The sequence below is a fragment of the Globicephala melas genome, chromosome 10 (genome assembly GCF_963455315.2).
Source record: "Globicephala melas chromosome 10, mGloMel1.2, whole genome shotgun sequence".
In the NCBI taxonomy this organism is placed as follows: Eukaryota; Metazoa; Chordata; class Mammalia; order Artiodactyla; family Delphinidae; genus Globicephala; species Globicephala melas.
This window is the reverse complement of record NC_083323.1, coordinates 11059722-11079546: the sequence shown is the minus strand read 5'-3', so window position 1 is coordinate 11079546 and position 19825 is coordinate 11059722. Positions and strand designations below refer to the sequence as shown.

The 19825-nt window shown below is 53.1% G+C and overlaps 1 protein-coding gene and 1 long non-coding RNA gene across 2 annotated transcripts in view; one reads left to right on the top strand and one right to left on the bottom strand.

Moving 5' to 3' along the window:
* LOC132597979 (uncharacterized) overlaps positions 1–14853 on the top strand; it is a 33294-nt gene extending 18441 nt beyond the window's left edge. Inside the window, exons 2-3 of the long non-coding RNA XR_009565539.1 lie at positions 3001–3083; positions 7315–14853. This is a non-coding gene — a long non-coding RNA (uncharacterized lncRNA). The remainder of the gene's footprint in view (positions 1–3000; positions 3084–7314) is intronic.
* Positions 435–18294, bottom strand: PVALB (parvalbumin). Its single transcript, XM_030856087.2, has 5 exons — positions 18272–18294; positions 17895–17971; positions 16062–16194; positions 14656–14765; positions 435–651 (listed from the first exon to the last, which is right to left on the bottom strand). The coding sequence occupies exons 2-5, from the start codon at positions 17953–17955 to the stop codon at positions 623–625; spliced, it is 333 nt and encodes a 110-aa protein (XP_030711947.1). The 5' UTR covers positions 17956–17971; positions 18272–18294; the 3' UTR covers positions 435–622.
* Positions 18295–19825: the final 1531 nt, after the last annotated feature.

Here is a 19825-nt window from a genome sequence, read left to right as displayed (position 1 = left end):
CAGCTGTTCCTGAAGATCTACCCCTGGACTATTCAGGAACATAACCAAGTCTTTGTTTTTTCTTCCTTGTTTTCTTAAGTTACTTTGAGTTGGGTTTCTATCATTTGCAACAAAAAGAGTATTAATGAGTAGCCATCTGTCCATCCGTCCGTCCATCCATCCAACCATCCACAAGTCCTAGCTGTGTGGGCTTAGACACGTCACTTTCTGCAAGACTCAGTTTCTGCACCTGTAAGAGTTTCAGCACCTACCTTATGGGTGGTTTCAAGGATGAATGGGCAACCCACGGGCCAAAGGCCAAGGAGGGGCTCAGTAAATTTCCCTTCCATTTCATCTTTTCTGTCTGTACCCTGCCCCATCCCCGTGCAGGTGTGCCTGGAATGCCAAGGCAGGAGGCACACCCCACCAGGCCTGGTTCCTCTCAAGCAGCAGAATCTGATTGGTACAGCCTTTATTGATTCTCCATCATTTTCCAGAAGAATGGTGTCCTTCAAGGGCCACAAGGGACGGGGGTAGTAAAAATAACATAAACAAACTGAACAGAAAGGCAGGAGGGGAGCAAGTGGGGCTGAGATCGGGTGTTTGGGGCAGAGAAGGACGAGACCTGGGCAGGCAGAGCCGCTTAGCTTTCAGCCACCAGAGCAGTGAATTCTGCAAAAGAAAATGACAGAGGTGAGTCAGAGGTGGTCCGTGCAGCAGAGACTGGCCAGGACCTGACTGCGGCCCCCTCACCCCACACTGGTGTTTTCTCTTGATTCTCGAATCTGCTGCAGAAGGGAAAGCTGAAGTGATGGAGCAAGGGAGCGTGGGGATGAATGAATGAATGAATGAGATGGGAAATGATGAGCCTACCATATCTTTCGCTTCACGATGCCATGTCACCCACAAATTATTAGTAATAATAACTATAATAATAGTGGTGATGATAGTTTTCTGAAGGTTAATCATGTCAGTTCCTTTCCTAAGTACTTTATATACAATGTCTTATTTGACTCTGACAATAATCCCATATTGTACATTTTATCATTATTCCCCTTCCACAAATGAGGAAACTGAGGCTCAGAGTCCAGCAATGTCTACGACGTCACACAACTAGTAAGAAGCAGAGCCAGGCTTCAGACCCGGGTGTGTCTGACTTCGGACCCTGAGCTCTTTCATAGCCACTTGTCTTAGCCCATGAGGGTCACCAGCGGGATCTAAGAAGATATAGAGTCCCCTTGCCTTGAACTTTCTGACTTAGAAGGTCCGGGGAAAGGGATCTGGTGAGCAGCCAGGAACCACTGTGTGTTCCTCCTCATCTGGGGGACGGAGCCAGACCCTGGAGCCCGTGACCTCAGCTCAGAGGGGTGACCGCATCCAGGTGCTCAGAATGAGCTGGGCTCTGTCTCCTCATTAATCTTTGCAAACACTCAGGGATCTGGGACTGATTGTCCCCATTTTACAGAGGGGAAAACTGAGGCCCAGGGAGGAGAAGTGACTTTTCAGAGTGTCCAGGTTGTAAGTGGCTGAGGATTCAAGCTCTGGGGTCCAGGCCCCTCTATGTGGGCTCGCCTGCAAGCCACAGTGGCCCTCCCCCATCTCTCCAGCAGTGTCCATCTGCTCTGCTTAGCCTTAATATTAATTAAGGAGGTCAGAGACTGGTGTCAGCACCAGGGGTTGATCAGATGTCCCTCTATTGAATCCAACTCCACAAAAATGAACAAAGGGATGTCCCAACCAGGTGAGGGGAGACACAGGGGAGCCAGAGTTGGTCCTGCACCCCAGGAGCTTCTGGAAGAAGATGATATCAGGAAATGCTCTGTGCTGCTGGCCTTTTCTCTGAATCTCAAGCACGCCGATGGCATTCGCACCCCAGCATATTTGCACCTGCTGTTCTCACTGCCTGGTACACTTTCCAGGCTGTCTCACAGCCAGCTCCTTCTCACTTACCTAGTCTCAGCTTAAACGTCACCCCTCAAGGGGCCTTCTCTGACCACTCTGGCACAAGCAGTGACCCACCCCTACTGCGACCCTCTTTGCTTTCATCATTATTTATTATATTCCCAGCACTCACCACTCTCGAAACACTTCTGAGTATATTCTTGCTTATTCGCTTGCTGTCTGCCTCCCCCATTGGACCCTAAGGCTGCAGCCCCCACTTTGTTCCCTCCATCCCACCTCCTGGCTCCTCAGCTGACACCGAGGGGACCACATGTGTTTGTGAAAAGACGGGAGAGGCACAGAGACTTCCCATTCACAGGAGAAGAGGTGCCTTCTATTTAAGGGATCAGCAAAACCTTCAGAGGAAGAGTAGCTTCTGATACAGGCCTGTAAGCAGATGCAGGATTCCCATAGGAGAAAGCAGATGGAGGGGTCAAGGCTCAGAGGGCGGGATGCAATGGGGTGTATTTAGGAAAGACCCAATAGCCGTGCTGGGCTGGCCTCTTGTGTGATAAGACGAGCTCAGCTAAAGAGGCCTGGGCCCCCGAATCTGGCTCTTCCCTTGACAGGCTGTGTGACCTCAGACAAGGCGCCTAGCCTCTCTGAGCCTCACTAGCATCGTAAAAGGAAGGAAAGTCGGCTTTGCTGCTTCTTCTTTTTTTTTTTTTTGCGGTACGCAGGCCTCTCACTGTTGTGGGCTCTCCCGTTGTGGAGCACAGGCTCCGGACGCGCAGGCTCAGCGGCCATGGCTCACGGGCCCAGCCGCTCCGCGGCATGTGGGATCTTCCCGGACCGGGGCACGAACCCGTGTCCCCTGCATGGGCAGGTGGACTCTCAACCACTGCACCACCAGGGAAGCCCGGCTTTGCTTCTTGATCCAGAGACAGTCAGAAGAGAAGTGCTGGTGCACAGGAGGCCTCAGCCCGCATTGGGAACCCCTCTGCACCCCCTTCCATGTCCTCTCAACTGCGGGGCCCTCGTGTGCTGGTTAGAAGGGGTGTTGCTCACTAGCCAGGTCTTCGGAGACCTTTATTTGGAAGATTTATTTTAGGAGAGTCTTCTCTGTTGTTTTCTCTCCAGGGGACAAGAGAGGACAGAAGGAGCTTGCCACCCTCTCCTGGAGATGCCAGGTCCCCAGTCTGCCAAACACTGGGGGGCGTCAGGTAAGTCACCATCGCCTCTGGAAACGCAGTGTTGTGATGTGGGGACAGCGCAGGTGGGGATCAAGAGCTAGGCTTCGAGGCCCAGCCTGGCCCTGTTTGCTGGGAAAGGTCCCCCTCTGGGCATCTGCTCCCCCATCTGCCCGTGCAGTGAAGGAAGGGGGCGGTAACAATTCCTAGTGAGAGACAAACGAAAAACTGAATGTGCAGAGTCATGTACCAAAATGTTCACTGCAGCTCTATTTACAATAGCCAGGACATGGAAGCAACCTAAGTGTCCATCATCGGATGAATGGATAAAGAAGATGTGGCACATATATACAATGGAATATTACTCAGCCATAAAAGGAAACAAAATTGAGATCTTTGTAGTGAGGTGGATGGACCTAGAGTCTGTCATACAGAGTGAAGTAAGTCAGAAAGAGAAAAACAAATACCGTATGCTAACACGTATACATGGAATCTAAGAAAAAAAAAAAAAAAGGTCATGGGGGCTTCCCTGATGGTGCAGTGGTTGAGAGTCCGCCTGCCGATGCAGGGGACACGGGTTCGTGCCCCGGTCCGGGAAGATCCCACATGCCGCGGAGCGGCTGGGCCCGTGAGCCATGGCCGCTGAGCCTGCGCGTCCGGAGCCTGTGCTCCACGACGGGAGAGGCCACAACAGTGAGAGGCCCGCGTACCGCAAAAAAAAAAAAAAAAAAAAAAAAAAGGTCATGAAGAACCTGGGGTAAGACGGGAATAAAGACACAGACCTACTAGAGAATGGACTTGAGGATACGGGGAGGGTGAAGGGTAAGCTGTGACAAAGTGAGAGAGTGGCATGGACATATATACACTACCAAACGTGAAATAGATATCTAGTGGGAAGCAGCCGCATAGCACAAGGAGATCAGCTCGGTGCTTTGTGACCACCTAGAGGGGTGGGATAGGGAGGGTGGGAGGGAGGGAGATGCAAGAAGGAAGAGATATGGGAACATATGTATATGTATAACTGATTCACTTTGTTCTAAAGCAGAAACTAACACACCATTGTAAAGCAATTATACTCCAATAAAGATGTTAAAAAAGAAAAAAAGGCCACAAGAGGTATCTGGGGCTCCCCTGAGGTACGTCCCACCCTCCCCAGGCTTAGTATGAAGCACATATTGTAAGAACCTCCCAGTGTAATTTCTTCAATGCACGTGGTTATGTAAAACGTTAGCATTAGGAGATACCGGGCGAGGGGAATATGGAACTCGCTGTACTATTGTTAGACCTCGTCAACAGAGCTAGAAGTATTTAAAAATTACAAAGTGAAAAAACAAAAACCACCCAAACCAACACGTGCTATCGTCATGGAAATGACCTGCCACTGACCCCCGCCAGGTGGAGGGCTCCTCACCTTTCTGGGCTTTGACCCGGGAAGTGGACACCACTCTCTCCTGTCCCCAAGTAGTCCCTGAGGCCAGGAAAGGCAGGTGACCTGGATGTAGGGGCCTGGGTATCGACTCAAGGTGGGAGAGGGGAAGGGTTCTCCTGCCGGTCCTGAGAACCCTCGGAATCACTGGCTGAACCATCACAGTGTCAGGAGTGCAACCCGAACACGAAACATTAAGAATGCCTCTCACAGGCCAGTGTCAAGGCATCCACTTTCTCAGCCACGAGCTCCTCCGATCCTACGGCACCTTGCTAAGCCAGGTGGTTCTTCTGAGATGTCTTTCATCGGTAGTACTTTGATTAGTATTGCCGATTTTTATAGAATTAACAAATTCTTCAAGAATCACTTCCTCCATGGGAGAGACGCTTTTGTCTGCGTTTTACAGATCGGGAAACAGGCCCAAGAATCAAGTAGCGTGACCAAGATCACACAGTGGACGTGATTCAAACTTCCCTCTTTGCCCTGGAGGTTTCCGACCTACCTTGACCTAGGTCTAGAGTGACACAGGAGCCAGCTCAAATGTCACCACCCCCATGAAGGCCATATTAGCCGTTTTTTATTACTTCGTGGTACTTAGCACTCTCTGAGAATGATCTTATTAATGTACGTACTTACTTTTTGTCAGTTTCCCCCTACCAGGACATAAACTCCAGGAGGGCAGGGGGCGCTGTCCATCTTGTTCACCACTGTCCCAGCAATAGAACACACCTGGCCCCCAGCAGGTGCCCATAAAAAAAATGTCAAATGGGTGGACAGATGAGTGGATAGATGGATGGACAGATGCATGAATGGATGGCATGGCTCAGGAGTCTTCCTCAGGGTTCATAAAGTACCGACTTACTGCATATAATTCAGCCCCTGGAGGTGAGCGGGATGGTTCCCATTCTATAGATGGGGAAGTGGAGGCCTGGAGAGGTCAAGTGGCAGGGCCACGCGGAAAAGAAGGGGCAGGGGCAGGAGTCGGCCTGAGGTCCCATGAACACCCCCTACATCAAGGTGGAGAGGCCGTTCCTGATGGGGCTAGCATCCCAGATCGGGTGGAAGCAAGAACTCTCTCCAGCTTTAACCTGCCATTTGATCTGGAAAACTGGCCAGAGCCAGTAAAGCCTGTCCTTGGGCACTGAGTTGTTCTGTCCTGGGATCAAGGAGACATGAGTCCATCCACCAACACCGGCTCATGGAGTGATTGGCAAGAGGGGAAGTTGGTCCTTACCGTTTCCTGACTTCCATCTACCTGCCCCCTCCCCCCAACCCTCACCCTAGAAGTTTCGGGTTCTCGGCTACTCCTTAGCAAAGAACCTGACCATCACCTTCACACCGGATGGCATTTGGGGCAGTCAGCATGAAGGGGACCAAGGGACACCAACCAAGGGACTCTCCAGCGGTGGAAGGTCAGACATTTGGGAGCCTGACTATGGGAGAGGTTTTGGACCTGTGGGGTTTTCAAAAGCCTCTAAAAACAGACCCCTGGGATCCACCGTGAAGCAGCCAGGTGTCACAGTGGCACATGCCCTGGCTTTTTGAAGAGAACACAGGATTCTAATTTTGTCCACCCAGAACCTGGAGCAGGGCACTTTGGAGACAAATTGAAGGCAGGAGTCACCTCTTTTGTACCTTTTGTACACCTCTTGGGGCAGAGCTCAGGAACCAGCCAATTAACTAATGCCCTCCTATCAAAAAAAGTCTCCTCTAAAACATCTAGGTCTCTCCTGAGAGAAAAACAAACGAGCAAACATACAAAGACCCTGCAGAGTCTAGGTCAAGTGATTTAGCGGCTGGATGTGGGACGGAGAATGGGCATCAGAGGATGGGGCTCTGGTTTTGCTTCTGCTCTTCACTCGTGTCCCTGGACAAGACACCTCACACTTCCACGTCTCTGTTTCCTTATCTGTGCAGCCTCGGGTCTAGAAGATGCCTTTCTAGCTCTCCTCCGGAGTTTGGAGCAAGGGAGCTGGGAGTCAACCCTCAACTCCCATTTCTTGCTTCTGTGACCTGGGACTAGATACTTCACCCCACTGTGCCTGTTTCCTCAACTGTAAAGTGGGCCTCCTTGGGTTTTGCAGAGGAACCAGCACTAAATCCCTTGTCGCCGGCCTGACCCATAGCCAGCGTGCAGCGTTTGGTGGCTGTTATCATCAAGATGCTCCTTTAGCTCCAGCCACTTGATTTATTTTTAACATCTTTACTGACGTTTAATTGCTTTACAATGGTTTGTTAGTTTCTGCTTTATAACAAAGTGAATCAGCTACACATATACATACATCCCCATATCTCCTACCTCTTGCGTCTCCCTCCCACCCTCCCTATGCCACCCCTCCAGGCGGTCACAAAGCACCGAGCTGATCTCCCTGTGCTATGCGGCTGCTTCCCACTAGCTATCTATTTTACATTCGGTAGTGTATATATGTCCATGCCACTCTCTCACTTCATCCCAGCTTCCCCTTCCCCCTCCCCGTGTCCTCAAGCCCATTCTCTACATCTGTGTCTTTATTCCTGTCCTGCCCCTAGGTTCTTCGGAATTTTTTTCTTTTTTTTTTTAGATTCCATATATATGTGTTAGCATATGGTATTTGTTTTTCTCTTTCTGACTTACTTCACTCTGTATGACAGACTCTAGGTCCATCCACCTCACTACCAATAACTCAATTTCGTTTCTTTTTATGGCTGAGTAATATTCCATAGTATGTATGTGCCACATCTTCTTTACCCATTCATCTGTCGATGGACACTTAGGTTGCTTCCATGTCCTGGCTATTGTAAATAGTGCTGCAATGAACACTGTGGTACCTGACTCATTTTGAATTATGGTTTTCTCAGGGTATGTGCCCAGGTGTGGGATTGCTGCTCCAGCCACTTTAAAACCAAGTCCATGAAACGCCTGGCTGCTTCCCGGCACAGGGGGAGGACGCCCCCAATGGCACTGTAACCTTTATTTCTTGGCCTTGTTGTCGCCATCCCCCACCATTTCCCATCCTGCCTGGTACCTGCCGACGACGTTCCAGTAATCCTGGAGTTGGATCTGAATCTTGTTCCATCACTTTCTGGCTGGGTGGCCTTAGGTCAGCACCTGACCTCTCTGAGCTTCAATTTTCTCTTGTGTAAAATGGGTATGATAACGTCGACGTGCACAGCTACTGAGAAGACCAGATGAGAAAATACAGAAAGATGCCTGGCACACAGGAGACGGCTTATAAATGTTAGCTCCTTGGATCTCCTCAGCACCACTGGCACAGGCTGGAACTTTGAAATAATAACACCAATAGCCACAAAAATCCCAAAACGAAGACAGGAAGATGTAAACAGACAGAGGACACGGGACGCCCAAAGAGCAAGTTTCTGACACTGTCTATCCCATCCGAGTTAGGATTCCATCCCTAACATGCCTGTCCACGGACACTCAGTCTCTGCCCCTCAGTTTCTGCGTCTGTAAAATGGGGACGATGAGAGTATCTCCTCATACGGCAACAGTGAGGACCACATGAGGTACAGTGGTGCCTGGCACACAGAGGGAGCGCAGTTCAATCAAGTCTTAAGTTGAGGTGTGAGGGAGAGTGTTCCTGGGTAGACGGGGGCGGGATCCAGAGTCCTTCCTCCTATAAAAATGCAGGCACACCTCTACCTTTGCCAAGGAAGCCTCACGTGAGGGCCCTGGGGCCAGCTCGCTGGTATCTTCATCATCCAATCAGGAGACAAGGGGTGGGGCTGGGGATGGGGTGCAGTTGGCAAAGGGTCAGAGGATGGGCGGACTCACTCCTCTCCTTTCCCTTAAGATACTGAAATTAGCCTAATGAGGTCTGTCCCTGTTCCGGGCGCTGTGGGAATTGGACAAAATTAGAAGCTATTGACAGGTGAGAGCATGGCCGCTGATAGCCCGAGGTGAAAATGAGATGAACTTTGAGTCAGCTCCTGGAAGACTCTCTCCTCCCCTCCTTCGTGATGACCAAGGTGAAGAGGACCGGCCCCCGGTTTATCACCTCACTTCGAAATAGCTCCCAGGCTGCGTTTCTTATAATTTGGTCTTGCAAACAAGGATCACTTTCCCACCCCAGAGGACGGGGAGGCCGGGTCATTTGGGGTCTAGCCGGACGGCCGCAAGGAGCCGGTAAACAGTCCTGGGGGCACACTCTGTGCCAGGCACCACCCTGCGAGCTGTCCCATTTCGTCCTCGCCAGCTCCCTTATCCCCATTTTACTTACAGGGAAACTGAGGCCGAGAGTCACTCAGCCAGGAAGATTGTGACTCGGGCCTGGCTCGTGGCAGGATGTGTCTCTTTCTCAGGGCTTGGAGTTGAACAGCCCTGGGTTCTTGAATCAAGCTGTAACCTCCAGAGGCAGGAGAGGGATAAATGGAGAAGGAAAGTCTTCTTTCTGCCCTCACTGCTGCTCCTTTTCTCAGGAGGGCAGTTATATAAGGAGGGCTGCTTTCCCTCCTTCGGCTAAATCTTATCTAGTGCAGCATAAGGTCGGGAGCTAGGGGGAGTCCACACGGGAATAAGAACGAGCATCCTGCTAAGCACAGAAACCATTTATACCTCGAATGTCCCAGCTCAGCCTGGTGGAGGGAGTGGTAGACTCAGGAGACCTATAGGTTCCATCTGGCCAAGGGCTCGCTGGTGACTTTGGCACGTCACATCTGCTGGGCCTCACTTTCCACGTCTCTCACTGGGGACCACAGCCTCTGTCCCCCAGACCATGTTGGGCTGGGATGAGGATGTAACGAAATAGGGCAAAACACTGCATGACTTGGGGCTCTGCCATCAGGGCTGCGGGCTGGCCCCGATGTGCATATCCTGCCTTGCTTGGAAATCAAACCCCATAGGGGCTGGAGGGCTGGAATTACAGGGAGGCAGGCATGACTCTCCTTTTGTCCCTCTCAGTTTCTTCCCATCTTAGACTCCATTTCATTTCCTTTGAGAGTGGGTATTCCACTACTTCCAAAGGGTTTTGAGGTAGCTTACAAGAGAAAGCACGCAAAACAAGAGGAAAGGAACTGTTTCCAGAACACTCACAGTTCTTGCGACAACCTTTGAAGGTGGTTATTTTTAACCCTGCTTTGGGATGAGGACGTCCAGAGAGAGGAGAAGCCTTGGCCATTCACACTGCTGGTAGCAGCACTCTACAGGTTGTATTTTCTGCCTGACTTCAGGAGTTTCAGCCCGAGGGCTTACTCCCTCCCTCCTGCCTCCCATGTTAAATATGCTACTTAAGGATAAAAGAGAACAGATTTTTGCCAGAAGGAAGCAGAAAAAGCAAATGCCTTCAGGCATGCAGAAACGACTGCAAGGGTCAGGCAATCATTATGACTAAATTTTCCAGCCACGGAAACAAAAGCAAACCACGGGCTCTTGAGTTGGAACAGGCTTGAAGCACAGGAAACGGGATCTGCCACTGGGATCAGGTTTCAGGGAAACTAACTAGGATTGCATGACTGCATGTGTATATGCGGGGTATGCAGTTCCTGCCGACAGCATGGCGGGGCAGAGAATGTCGAGGTTTGAAGCAGCGCCCCAATGCTGAGTAGCTGTGTGATCCTGGGCAAGTCACCCCACTTCCCTGAGCCTCAGTTTCCTTGCCTGTACAGTGAGGGCATGTCTTGTGATGCTCTTGTGAGGACGGAAGGAAATGCCACACGGATGGTGCCCGCTGTTCCCAGCAGCCTGCACGGTCCATGCGGGCAGGTATTGGGTACGGAGAAGCCAGGCTGGGGACACATGCAGGGTGGCAGAGGGTCCTGCCTGGACCTCTGAGTCTCAATTTTGGCTCTGCTACTGAGTGACCCTGGGCACGTTCCTTAACCGCTCAGTGCCTCAGTTTCCTCAACTACAAACCGGAAGAGCGATGGCATCTGTTTTCTAGGCTAATTATAAGGCAGTGGTTCTCAGAGTGTCATCCCCAGACCATGAGCACCACGTGGGAACTTTGTAGAAATGCAAACGCTTGGGCCCCACCCCGGACTTAAGGAATCAGAAGCTCTGGGGACGGGGCCCAGCCATCTGTGCCGTGAAAAGCCGTCCGTGATTCTGATGCCAAGTGCTGTTGGAGACCCGCCGTGGGGAAGGGCAGGTACTTGAGAGAGAACCTGCCACTTACTAGTCTCGCCTGTTACCAATCGCTGGGTCTGGGGTCACCTTCCACCTTTGATCACCTTCTCCCTCCTTCTCTGCTTTAAATCCCCCCTTTACCAGCTCTACACCAGGCTTCCAAGGGTGGCCATCGAGAATCAATCGACCACATCTATAAAAGCCTTTGAGCTTCCTGGAAGTAGTTGCCCAGAAGTGGGAAAGCAAAGGGGTATTATTAAAACTTTGTCTTTCTACCCACTCCCATCAACCTGTGATCCTACAAGACCTGGTAAATATCACTCACCTTCAGAGGGGCAAACAGCTAGAGACGGAGGCAGTATCCCTGGTTCTAGAATCCCCTAGCACCTGCAAGCCCCAGCCCAAGTGGGTCTCCACCCTTAGCCTGTGGACCTCTCCCTATACACCATACTTCCTCATCATTGCATCCCCAGAACTGGACACATTCATTCATCAAACTTTTCTTGTGCCCCTACTATGTGCCAGGCCCTATTCTAGGTGCTGGGGTCAGAGCTGAACAAAACAAAGTTCCTGCCCTTGTGGACATGACATCCAACCCAGTGGGAGAGAGAGAAGCAAGCAATAAGTCAGTAAATAAAATCGTCTCCGGTAGATGCTCTTTGACTTTGAATGAATGGATGAATGAATGAAGCAGGCGGCACAGGGCATGTGCTTTGGATCTGGACAGACCTGAACTCAGATCTTGACCTTGTTTCTTCCTAGGCAAACTCTTAGCTTCTCTGAGACTCAGTGTCCTTATCTATAAAATGGGGATAGTAATAGTATCCTCAAAGAAGTTGGGAAGACTAAATGAGTAAAATGCTAAGCACAGTGCCTGGCACACAGAGGACTCCATGAAGTTAGATGTCATTGCTGTCGTTATTCAAGGTCACATAGCTGAGCCTAGATGCCAACCTGGTCCCCTGTCTAGAGGTGTATGCACTGGGGCACCTGGAGAGTCCCAGGGCTGGAAGGGACCCTAGTGATCAGCCAGTGACCTGACCCCTGATTTTAAAGGGGCACCTGAAGGTCAGAGAAGTTCTGTGACTCGTCCCAAGCCCTACCGGGAGTTGAAGGCATCCTCCAGCTGGTGGACAGGGCTCAGCCTCTTTGGCCTTTAGAGGGAGTGGGCAGCAAAGCAGAGGGTCTAAAATAGAAAATCCTGGGCCCACGAAGGGCTCTTCTTCCCATCCCGCTGTTTATTAGGCACCATCACACCCATCCTTCCTGTCGCCCTCCGGATAAAGGACTGTGTTTGGGGGCGGAAGCGGGGAGGGGGCGTGTCTGCATCTCCCCACCTCAGAAGCACGAGGTGTGGGCCCCCCTGCCTCGGGTGATCTGTTCTCATTGCCCATGTCATCTCTTGCCCCCCTGTTTTGTTCTGCCCTGATTTCCAGACTTTCACCAGGTTGGCCTGAGCCTGGACTGTGCTGGCAGACAGACCTGGGTTCGAATCCATGTCACCTTGGGCACTGGAGCTGCTCTTTCTGCATCTGCATCTGTGTCCTCTGTCATCCTAAGGTCAGATGAGGTGACACGTGTGCAGAGTCCAGCATCGGGCCGGGTGCACGTTACTCACCCTGGTAATAATTCTCTCTCCCCTCCCACCCTCAGCAAACCAACCTTCTTGCCCCCTTCTAAACATGCCCTAAACTTCCCAGCCTTAGTGCCTTTGTTGATTGATACCAAGGCCTCGCCTGGACCTCGCTCCACTTGCCCTCCTGGCCTGTGGCAGCCCTGCCCGTGGTCTCCAGATCCGCACAAGTGCCCACTGTCTCCCGCTCTGAAGAGCTCGTCTGCACCTCCTGGCCTCTGCCTGGTATTACTGTGTGTTTGTGTATAAATCATAGAGCTGTAAACATCGTGCAGGTAGAATAGAAATAGTGTTGCAGCCGCTATTTACTGAGCATTTACTGTGCGCTGGGCACTGCACTCAACACTGCCATACATCGTGTCACGAAATCCTCACAAAATCCCAGTGAGCTCTGTGTTGCGTTGTGATGCCCCGTTTATAGATGAGGGCTTTACAGTCGGGGCTCAGGGGCCCCCGGCCAAGAAGTGGTGCCTCTGAGGGTTGGGTCTCGTTCCACTTTGCGTCCCCCACTGCCCAGCACAGGGTTGCTACTCAGTAGCAACAGTAAAGATCTGTTGGGTCTGATGGAAGAGTTGAGTTAGTGCTTTAAGATCTGAGTTGGGCAGTTAGGGAGGCAGGGAAGCAGGCCAGGATCTGACCTGGTTTTCCTTCACCGTGTAGGTCGCTTCTGAGCTGTAGCATAGTGGCTGCAAATAAAAAAGGAAGGGAGGTCCAAAGGCCTGAGCTGGGGTCACGGGGGGAACCGAGCTCGGGGTGGAACTGTCCGATAAGTGACTTAGTGAGGATGGGGGTGTGGGAGAGACACGCCTCTCACTGGAATCACCTAGACCAGCCACCCTTTTCCCTCCAGCGCCCTCTGCTCCACCTCCTTTAAAACCACCTCCCTCTTTCCCAGCCACAAGAAGGGCAGCTGGCATCAGAAGGTCAGGCGGCTCATTGCATCTAACCTTTCTAGAGTTTCTCCGTTCTCATTTCTGGCATAAAAATTTAATAAACGATGCCCACGTTCAGATTCCTTGTACATTTCCCAAGGCAGTTCTGTGTCTGCAGCCGCTTAATTTTCACAACGAGCCCAAGCAGGTCTTACGATAAAACTGTACACCCCGTTTGTCAGACACTGGAACCTAGGTGTGGAGAGGTGATGGTCAAGGTCACAGCTGGTGAAGAGCAGGGAGCGAGCAGAGCATAGGGGCTGGGCTTCACACTCAAGCTACAGGTGTTTATTAAATGCCTGCTTTGGGTTGGGTATGGGCTAGACACTGGGGCTACAAGGATGAATACAGCCTAGCCCCTGTTAAAAAAGTAGTTAACAAACATGTATACAGCAATTCTTCCATGCCACTGTTCTACACACGTCACACATTAACAAATGTAATCCTCTGACAATCCTATAAGAGCAATCGTTATCCTCAGTTCAGAGACGAGAAAACGGAGGCCCAGAGTAGTTACTTGAATCGCCCCAAATCACACAGCTAGCAAGTGGCCGGGCTGGGATTTGAACCCAGACAGCACGGGCCCAGAGGCCGAGCACCTACACATAGTTTTCTCTTAAATCGGCAGAAAGGATCATCACGAGGTCCAGCACTGGTATGGCATAGAATATTGGACAGAGATATTCAGAATTGGTTCTAAATCCCCGCTCCCCCACGTATGTCCTAGCTCTTTGAACAGGCCAAGCACCTTCAACCTCACTTTGCCCATCTGCAAAATGGATATGATTCCCAAGGATGTTGTGATGCTAAGAAAGATAATGATGCTGGGATGTGAATGCTGGTTAGATCTGAATGGAGAAGGATGTGGAATGGTGGACCGCCAGCCCCTCGTCTGTTCTGAAAGCAAAGCTTGAAAAGCAAGGTCAGGCCAGATGTTCCTTTTCCTAATTCCCAGCTCATCCCTGGCCGGCTGTTTTTTCCTGGCTCTCGTGCAATTCTGAAATGGTATATTTGGGTGAAGCCGAAACAGGTTTTGAGGCTAAGTTACAGGACACCCAGGACAAGATGCCGAGGAGGATAGGAGATAACGAATTTCCATCCCTGGAATCTGAGAATGTGAGAGTCAGTAGGTCCTGGGGGATCAGTTGGCCTCATTTCCTTGGGTTACAGATGGGAGACTGAGACCCAGAGCAGGAGAGAGACTGCCCAAAGTCATATAGCTAGTTTGGGCAAAGCTGGGACCAAAACTCAGGCAAAAGTACAGACAAAGTTCAGGAAAAATCCCAAATTCTCCTGGATTCCTTACACAGCAAGGAGAAAAAAAAAAAAGAATCTATTCCTTTTGGATTATTCAAATCTAGAAAACAATATGCCAGTTTTTTCTTTGCCTGGCTTACATGAGAGAGCTCTCAGACCTAACGGATTGGCTTTTTTCTTCTAATCTTGGGGAGTGGGGGACGCTCTCCCCTTCCCATGGTGGAGGGACATAGCTCTGAGCTTTTAGCATCCAAACATCCTGAGATCCACCGCGTGCCCAGGCCATGGCTACTCACCATCGACCCCAATCTTGTCATCCCCATCCTTGTCTCCAGCAGCCAGCAGTATTTTGACTTCCTTAGCAGATAGGTCTCTGGCATCTGGGGAGAAGGCTTTCAGAATGGATCTGGAGGAGGAAAGGGAGAAAGTGGGGAGGGAGTCAGGCCAGGGTCGCCTTGCAGGAGCACCGTGTGGGTGGTGGGCTGGCGTCTGCACAGGGGAAGCAGGCGGCCGGGACGGGGGGCGAGCAGCGAGCAGCCAGCACGCGTGCGGTTGTGCTGGGCCGGGTAGCCCCGCCACGGCTAGGCTTCGCGGGTAGGCGCGCAGGGAAGGACAGGCTGTCCTCTGCGAAGGGTTGCCCTCACTTCAGCCAGGGCACCTACGTTTGTTTAGTTATTCAGGCAGCACAATAAACACAAAAGTGTCTTCTCTGTGCCACGGTCATGCTGGAAATGGGGGGCACAGAGATGATCTTAGGAAGCCACCTGAAAAAACAGGGAGGAGGCCGTGTCCTCTGGGAGAGACCACACAGTGTGATGGATGCAATGATGGGAAAGTGGAGAGCGGTGCTTGAAGGATGCATCCATTCACCTGGGGGTGAGGGGAAGAGTCAGGAAGGCTTCCTGGAGAAGGTGATGCCTGGAGGATAGGTAGAAGTCAGCATCTGTGTGTGCGCGTGCGTGTGTGTGCACATTGGGCATGGGAGGGTGGAGGAGAAGGTTCTAGACAAAGGTTCCCCTTGTGGGATGGTTTCGGGGAGAGACAGGATGGATGTGGAAGTCCCTGCTTGAAAAGCTCCTCTCCACACCCTCTCCCTTCTCTTACTGACAGAATTCGAGGCAGTCTTGGCCAGAGTGTTACATAAAGCACAGCAGGGTTGGCAGACGTGGGCCAGGTGGCCAAGAGGGTGATGGTGGGAGGTTTTTTGGGGGATGTCATCTTGCATTTTCCTAGTCATAACCTTCTCTGTCTTGCTCCTAGGACTCCTGAACCCCCAAAGCTGGTTCTGCATCCCTGACTTGCCCAGAAACTGTTCTAGCTGCTGGTACAGAAGGGTAGGGGTCGGCAGGATGGTAGAAGTTGCCTTTTAGAGGAATGAAAGTCAATGAAATTACTCAAGGGAGCGCTCTCTGCCTTGCCTATGGTGCTAGGCAACGAGAAAGCTGCCTCTTGGTCTGTATTCAATTATTACGTAGCATCATTCCATTAGCAATATTAAGTGGCTATAATTTAATCTCATTAGTTGCACTTTCTGCTGAGGATTTTATTTTCTGGAAGCAACAGCGATCAGGCAGGGATGGTTATTTTCTGTGAAGGGTGCAGAGGGACGGGCAGCTGGACAGGAACTCCAAAGCAAGAGCCCCAGCCCCCAGCCCCTCTCCCAGAGCCACAGGCTGGGCAGCCCCTGCAGGCCTCAGTTTACCCCAGTTCCTCCTCCTCGATGAAGCCGCTCTCATCTTTATCCAGGATGTGGAATATCTTCTTCACGTCATCTGGGCTCTTTTTCTTCAGTCCGACCATTTGGAAGAATTTTTTGTGGTCGAAGGAGTCGACAGCTGTTGGGGGGTGGAGAGAGGAGGTGAAAATGAGGACAGACAAGGGGCCTGGGGAAGGGTGGGAGAATGTGGGTGTCACAGCACTTTGATCGCCTCCGCAGGGCCAGTCCTGTGGGATGGCAGAGGCACACCTCCACGGGAGGGCTGAGGGAGCCCAGGCCAGGCGAGGGGGCTTGGCCCAAGGTCGCACAGTGGCAGAGGTGGCCTTGCACCCAGATCACCCTGGCTCTCCAACCGGACCCCACCCTCCACTGTACCCTTCACTAATGGCGGGGGTAGCATTTGAAGGCAGAGGGGCTTCCTGGTTTCCATGAAGCCTTTTGGGTGGCGGCTGAGTCGGGGTGGGCAGGGGAATTGGAGGCAGTGGGAACATGCTGTGTGTATGCTGCAGGGGAGAAGGGAGAGTCGACCTTTTTCTTGGTCATAGATTGTGTCACCAGAAAATCAACACAGAGAGGACAAGTTTCTCTCAAGGTCACACAGTGGGAGAAGAAAGGGGACGACCCAGAAGTCCCGGCTTTGCTGCAGAAATCCATTCTGGTGGGAATGGGGACGGGTGTTGGAAGGCTCCCCAAGAATTCCCAGTTAGGTTTCTTCTCCGAGGGAGCAAGATGGGTCAAGGAGAAGTGGGGGGGCTATCGCAGGGCCCTGGGAGGGTGGCTTCCCAGAGTTTCTTCATGCCCAGGGGAGGGGTTGCCAAGAGAAAGGAAATGGGAGCCCTCTTCCCATTTTCTATGTCCCGAGCTCCTTTTTAAGGACACCTGAGAAAAGAAACTTTAGACCAAGTAACTTATGTGTGTGTGTGGGACGGGGGTGGCGGGATATGGGCGATCCCGCGAAAACTCACTGTTCCCTCCCTGGGCTGGAGGGGAGGAAAGCTGCTCTGTCCACCTCAGACACTAGATGGGGAGGGGTGGCGTCGCAAGGGACAAGATCCGGAGGTGAGCCCCGTGCTAATTCCTCTGCTGCCCTGCCAGGTAACCTTGGGCAAGTTTCTAGCCCTCTCCCTGCCTCAGTTTCCCCATCTGGGTGACAGGAGGGAGAAGGAAGGTAAGCAGCTAAGCGCTCAAGTCCAGGGCAGCTCAGAGACATGAGACTGCCGGCTCCCCTCCCTCCGTGCCTGAGGAGGCTGGAAGTTGCAAGCGCGGAGGATGCTTCTCGCAGGGCTGAGCAGAGCGGAGCGCCAGCTACGGGAAGGTCACCTCGCTCCCTCGCAGATCCGTTGCGGGGGGCTGAGCTCTGAGCCCCGGAGAAGGGGCTTAGACATTCAGGGAGCCAGGAAAGAGGCCTGTCTGGAAAGCGGTCGCGTGGAGAGAAGCATGCGCACCTATAGTCCCCTCCAAGTGCCTTTCAAAGGAAGCCCCGAGCGCCCACAGGACCCAGAGATGCAGCTTTCCACCCCTCTCTTCGCCCTTGGTCCGGGACCCGGGTCCTCGCAGCGTGGCCACCCGGCCTTTGGCGCCCGAGAGTTTCGGTTGTCCGGCAGGGCGCACGGCCTCCCCGCCCGTTCCCTGTGCCAAGTCCGGCCCGGGCAGAGTTTGGGAAATGCCGTGGACCCCGCTCCACGCTCCACCAGCGCCCCGCGAGATGCGTGGGCAGAGAAGCGCTGAGGAAGACTGGCCGTCCGCGGGAAGCACGGGGTGCAGGGGCCAGGGTGCTGGATGCGGGGAGAGGGGTGCGGAGGGGAGCGCGCTGCTCACCGGTAAAGGCACCCACTGCCTTCATGATGTCCTCAGCGTTGAGAAAGTCTGTCATCGACATCCTGCAACTGTTTGAGCTGGCAGAGCAAGTGCGAAAAGATTAAAAAGTGCTTTTCTCATCGTTTCTGCTCATATGACCTGCGCTGCAGTGCCGCGCGCCGGGCGCACGCCCGCCGGCCTGGCGCAGAGCCAGGGGGCGCGGGGCTCTGCGCGCAGCCAGAGCAGCTCAGTCCAGCCGCGCCGCCGAGCTGCGCGGTCCGGGCCGGCGGGCTGGCGAGCCATCGCGCTGCCGCTGCCGTCCCGCCCCGCCGGGGGGCCTTGGGATCTCAGGGGCTGCGACCAGGGCGCCAGGGGAAGGGGCAACCTCTGGAATTTACCGGGCGCCCGAGTCCCCAGCCGGGTCTGGAGGGTTCTCCTGCCGTCAAGGGCACGCAGAAGGCGCCGGCCTGGTGCGGCGCAGGGTCTCGGGTCAGCGCACCTCCGAGGATGTCCCGCCGCTTCCGGGAGGATACCGAGGGTGTAGGAGGTCTACACCCTCCTGGGCCCCTTGGCCCTGCTCCCATTCTCTCTCCACTCCTACCTCAGCCTCCACTCTGTCTCTCCTGGATGCAAATTTATGCTGCAAAATCTGAACGCTGAGGTCTGGAAACCTGACCCACTGGACGGGGTGGCACGGATAGGCCGGTGCTGCTAGGGCCCTCAGCGGGTGCCCCATCCCACATCTGGCCAGGGGAGCACACACGGAAACCAAATTTTTTTTTTCCGTAGTCTGACTTTTCAAAGAACCCTTCTCAGATCCCCACTAACTACTTGCTTTCCTGGTCCCCTGAGCCAAGGAGAGTATAGTGCGGGTCCAGACTCCTGCCCCCATGAACCAACGTGGGTGGGGGGTGGGGGGGAGGGAGAGGCTACTTGGAGTCTCTACACCCTCCCCCGACTTGGAGACCAGAAGGCCTATGCCTGGGGAGAGGGTGGCCCCCTCAGACTACACTTTCTAGACAACCAAAGCAGGTTTTATGTCCTGAACTTCGTCTCTGGGAAATGTGACACTTCCTAATCTTTATGCCGCCAGAGACCAATTGCATTCTCTCCCACGGTCTCCAAAGGATTCAGGCTGCAACCAGCTGTCTTGAAAGTGTGCAGAGCACTGGACAGGGAGTCAGGAGGCCTGGGTTCTAGATCTGGGGCTGCGCTAAGTCCCCATGTGACCTGGGGTTGTGACCTGCCCCATCTCTGGGCCTCAGTCTCCCTCTGCTGTGTTGATGGTATGGGAGGTCCCTTGTGGCGGGATCTTGAGACTCCAACTTAAGGTGTGGGCAGGTGTGGGTGGGCTGAGATGGGGGTCCTTGATGGGGGCGCTGGGGAGAGCAGCCCAGCTGCCGTGTAGCTCAGGTTCCCTCGCACTCGCTGCTGTCAACACTGTCTCCCTCAGCTCGACCCTGGACGGCTGCCCTTCCTGGAAACCTTAGGTTGCTGCTGGCTCCAGCTGGCCCCCTCCCTGTGAGTCAGCTCCCTCAGGTGACAGCCCACCAGCTGGCTTCCAAGGCGCCGAGACTGCAGCTCCCAACCTGATCTCTTACAGTGTGAGGCCTTCCACGGACCCCTCAGCTGCCCCTGCTGCCCCTGCCCCAGGCTGGGCTGTTAACTTGGAGATGCTGGGCTTCTGTGCTATCATTTCAACCCCCAGGCTCAGCTCACTCCAGGGACCTAGTTGGAGAATCTGCTTCCCCAGCGGAAGGATCCTTATGCTATGCTAGTGGGGAAACTGAGGCCAGAGAGAGTCAGTGAATGGCCTAAAAACACATAGCAAGGCAGTGGCTCAGAGAGGCCCGGATGTACTAACTTCAAGTTCAGTGCCCCCCTCCATGGAGCTCCTCCTGTGCTCAGGACCCAGCCTAGTCAAGTCCCACATGTCTGAGCCAGAGACCGGC

What these genes read in the sequence shown, in the direction of transcription:
- PVALB (XM_030856087.2), bottom strand. Translation starts at nt 17,955, where the DNA reads ATGTCGATGACAGACTTTCTCAACGCTGAGGACATCATGAAGGCAGTG. An exon ending in GGCAGTGGGTGCCTTTACCG is followed by an intron (nt 16,195 to 17,894) that starts GTGAGCAGCGCG and finishes ACCCCCCAACAG; the next exon opens with CTGTCGACTCCTTCGACCAC. An exon ending in ATCGAGGAGGAGGAACTGGG is followed by an intron (nt 14,766 to 16,061) that starts GTAAACTGAGGC and finishes TTCCTCCTCCAG; the next exon opens with ATCCATTCTGAAAGCCTTCT.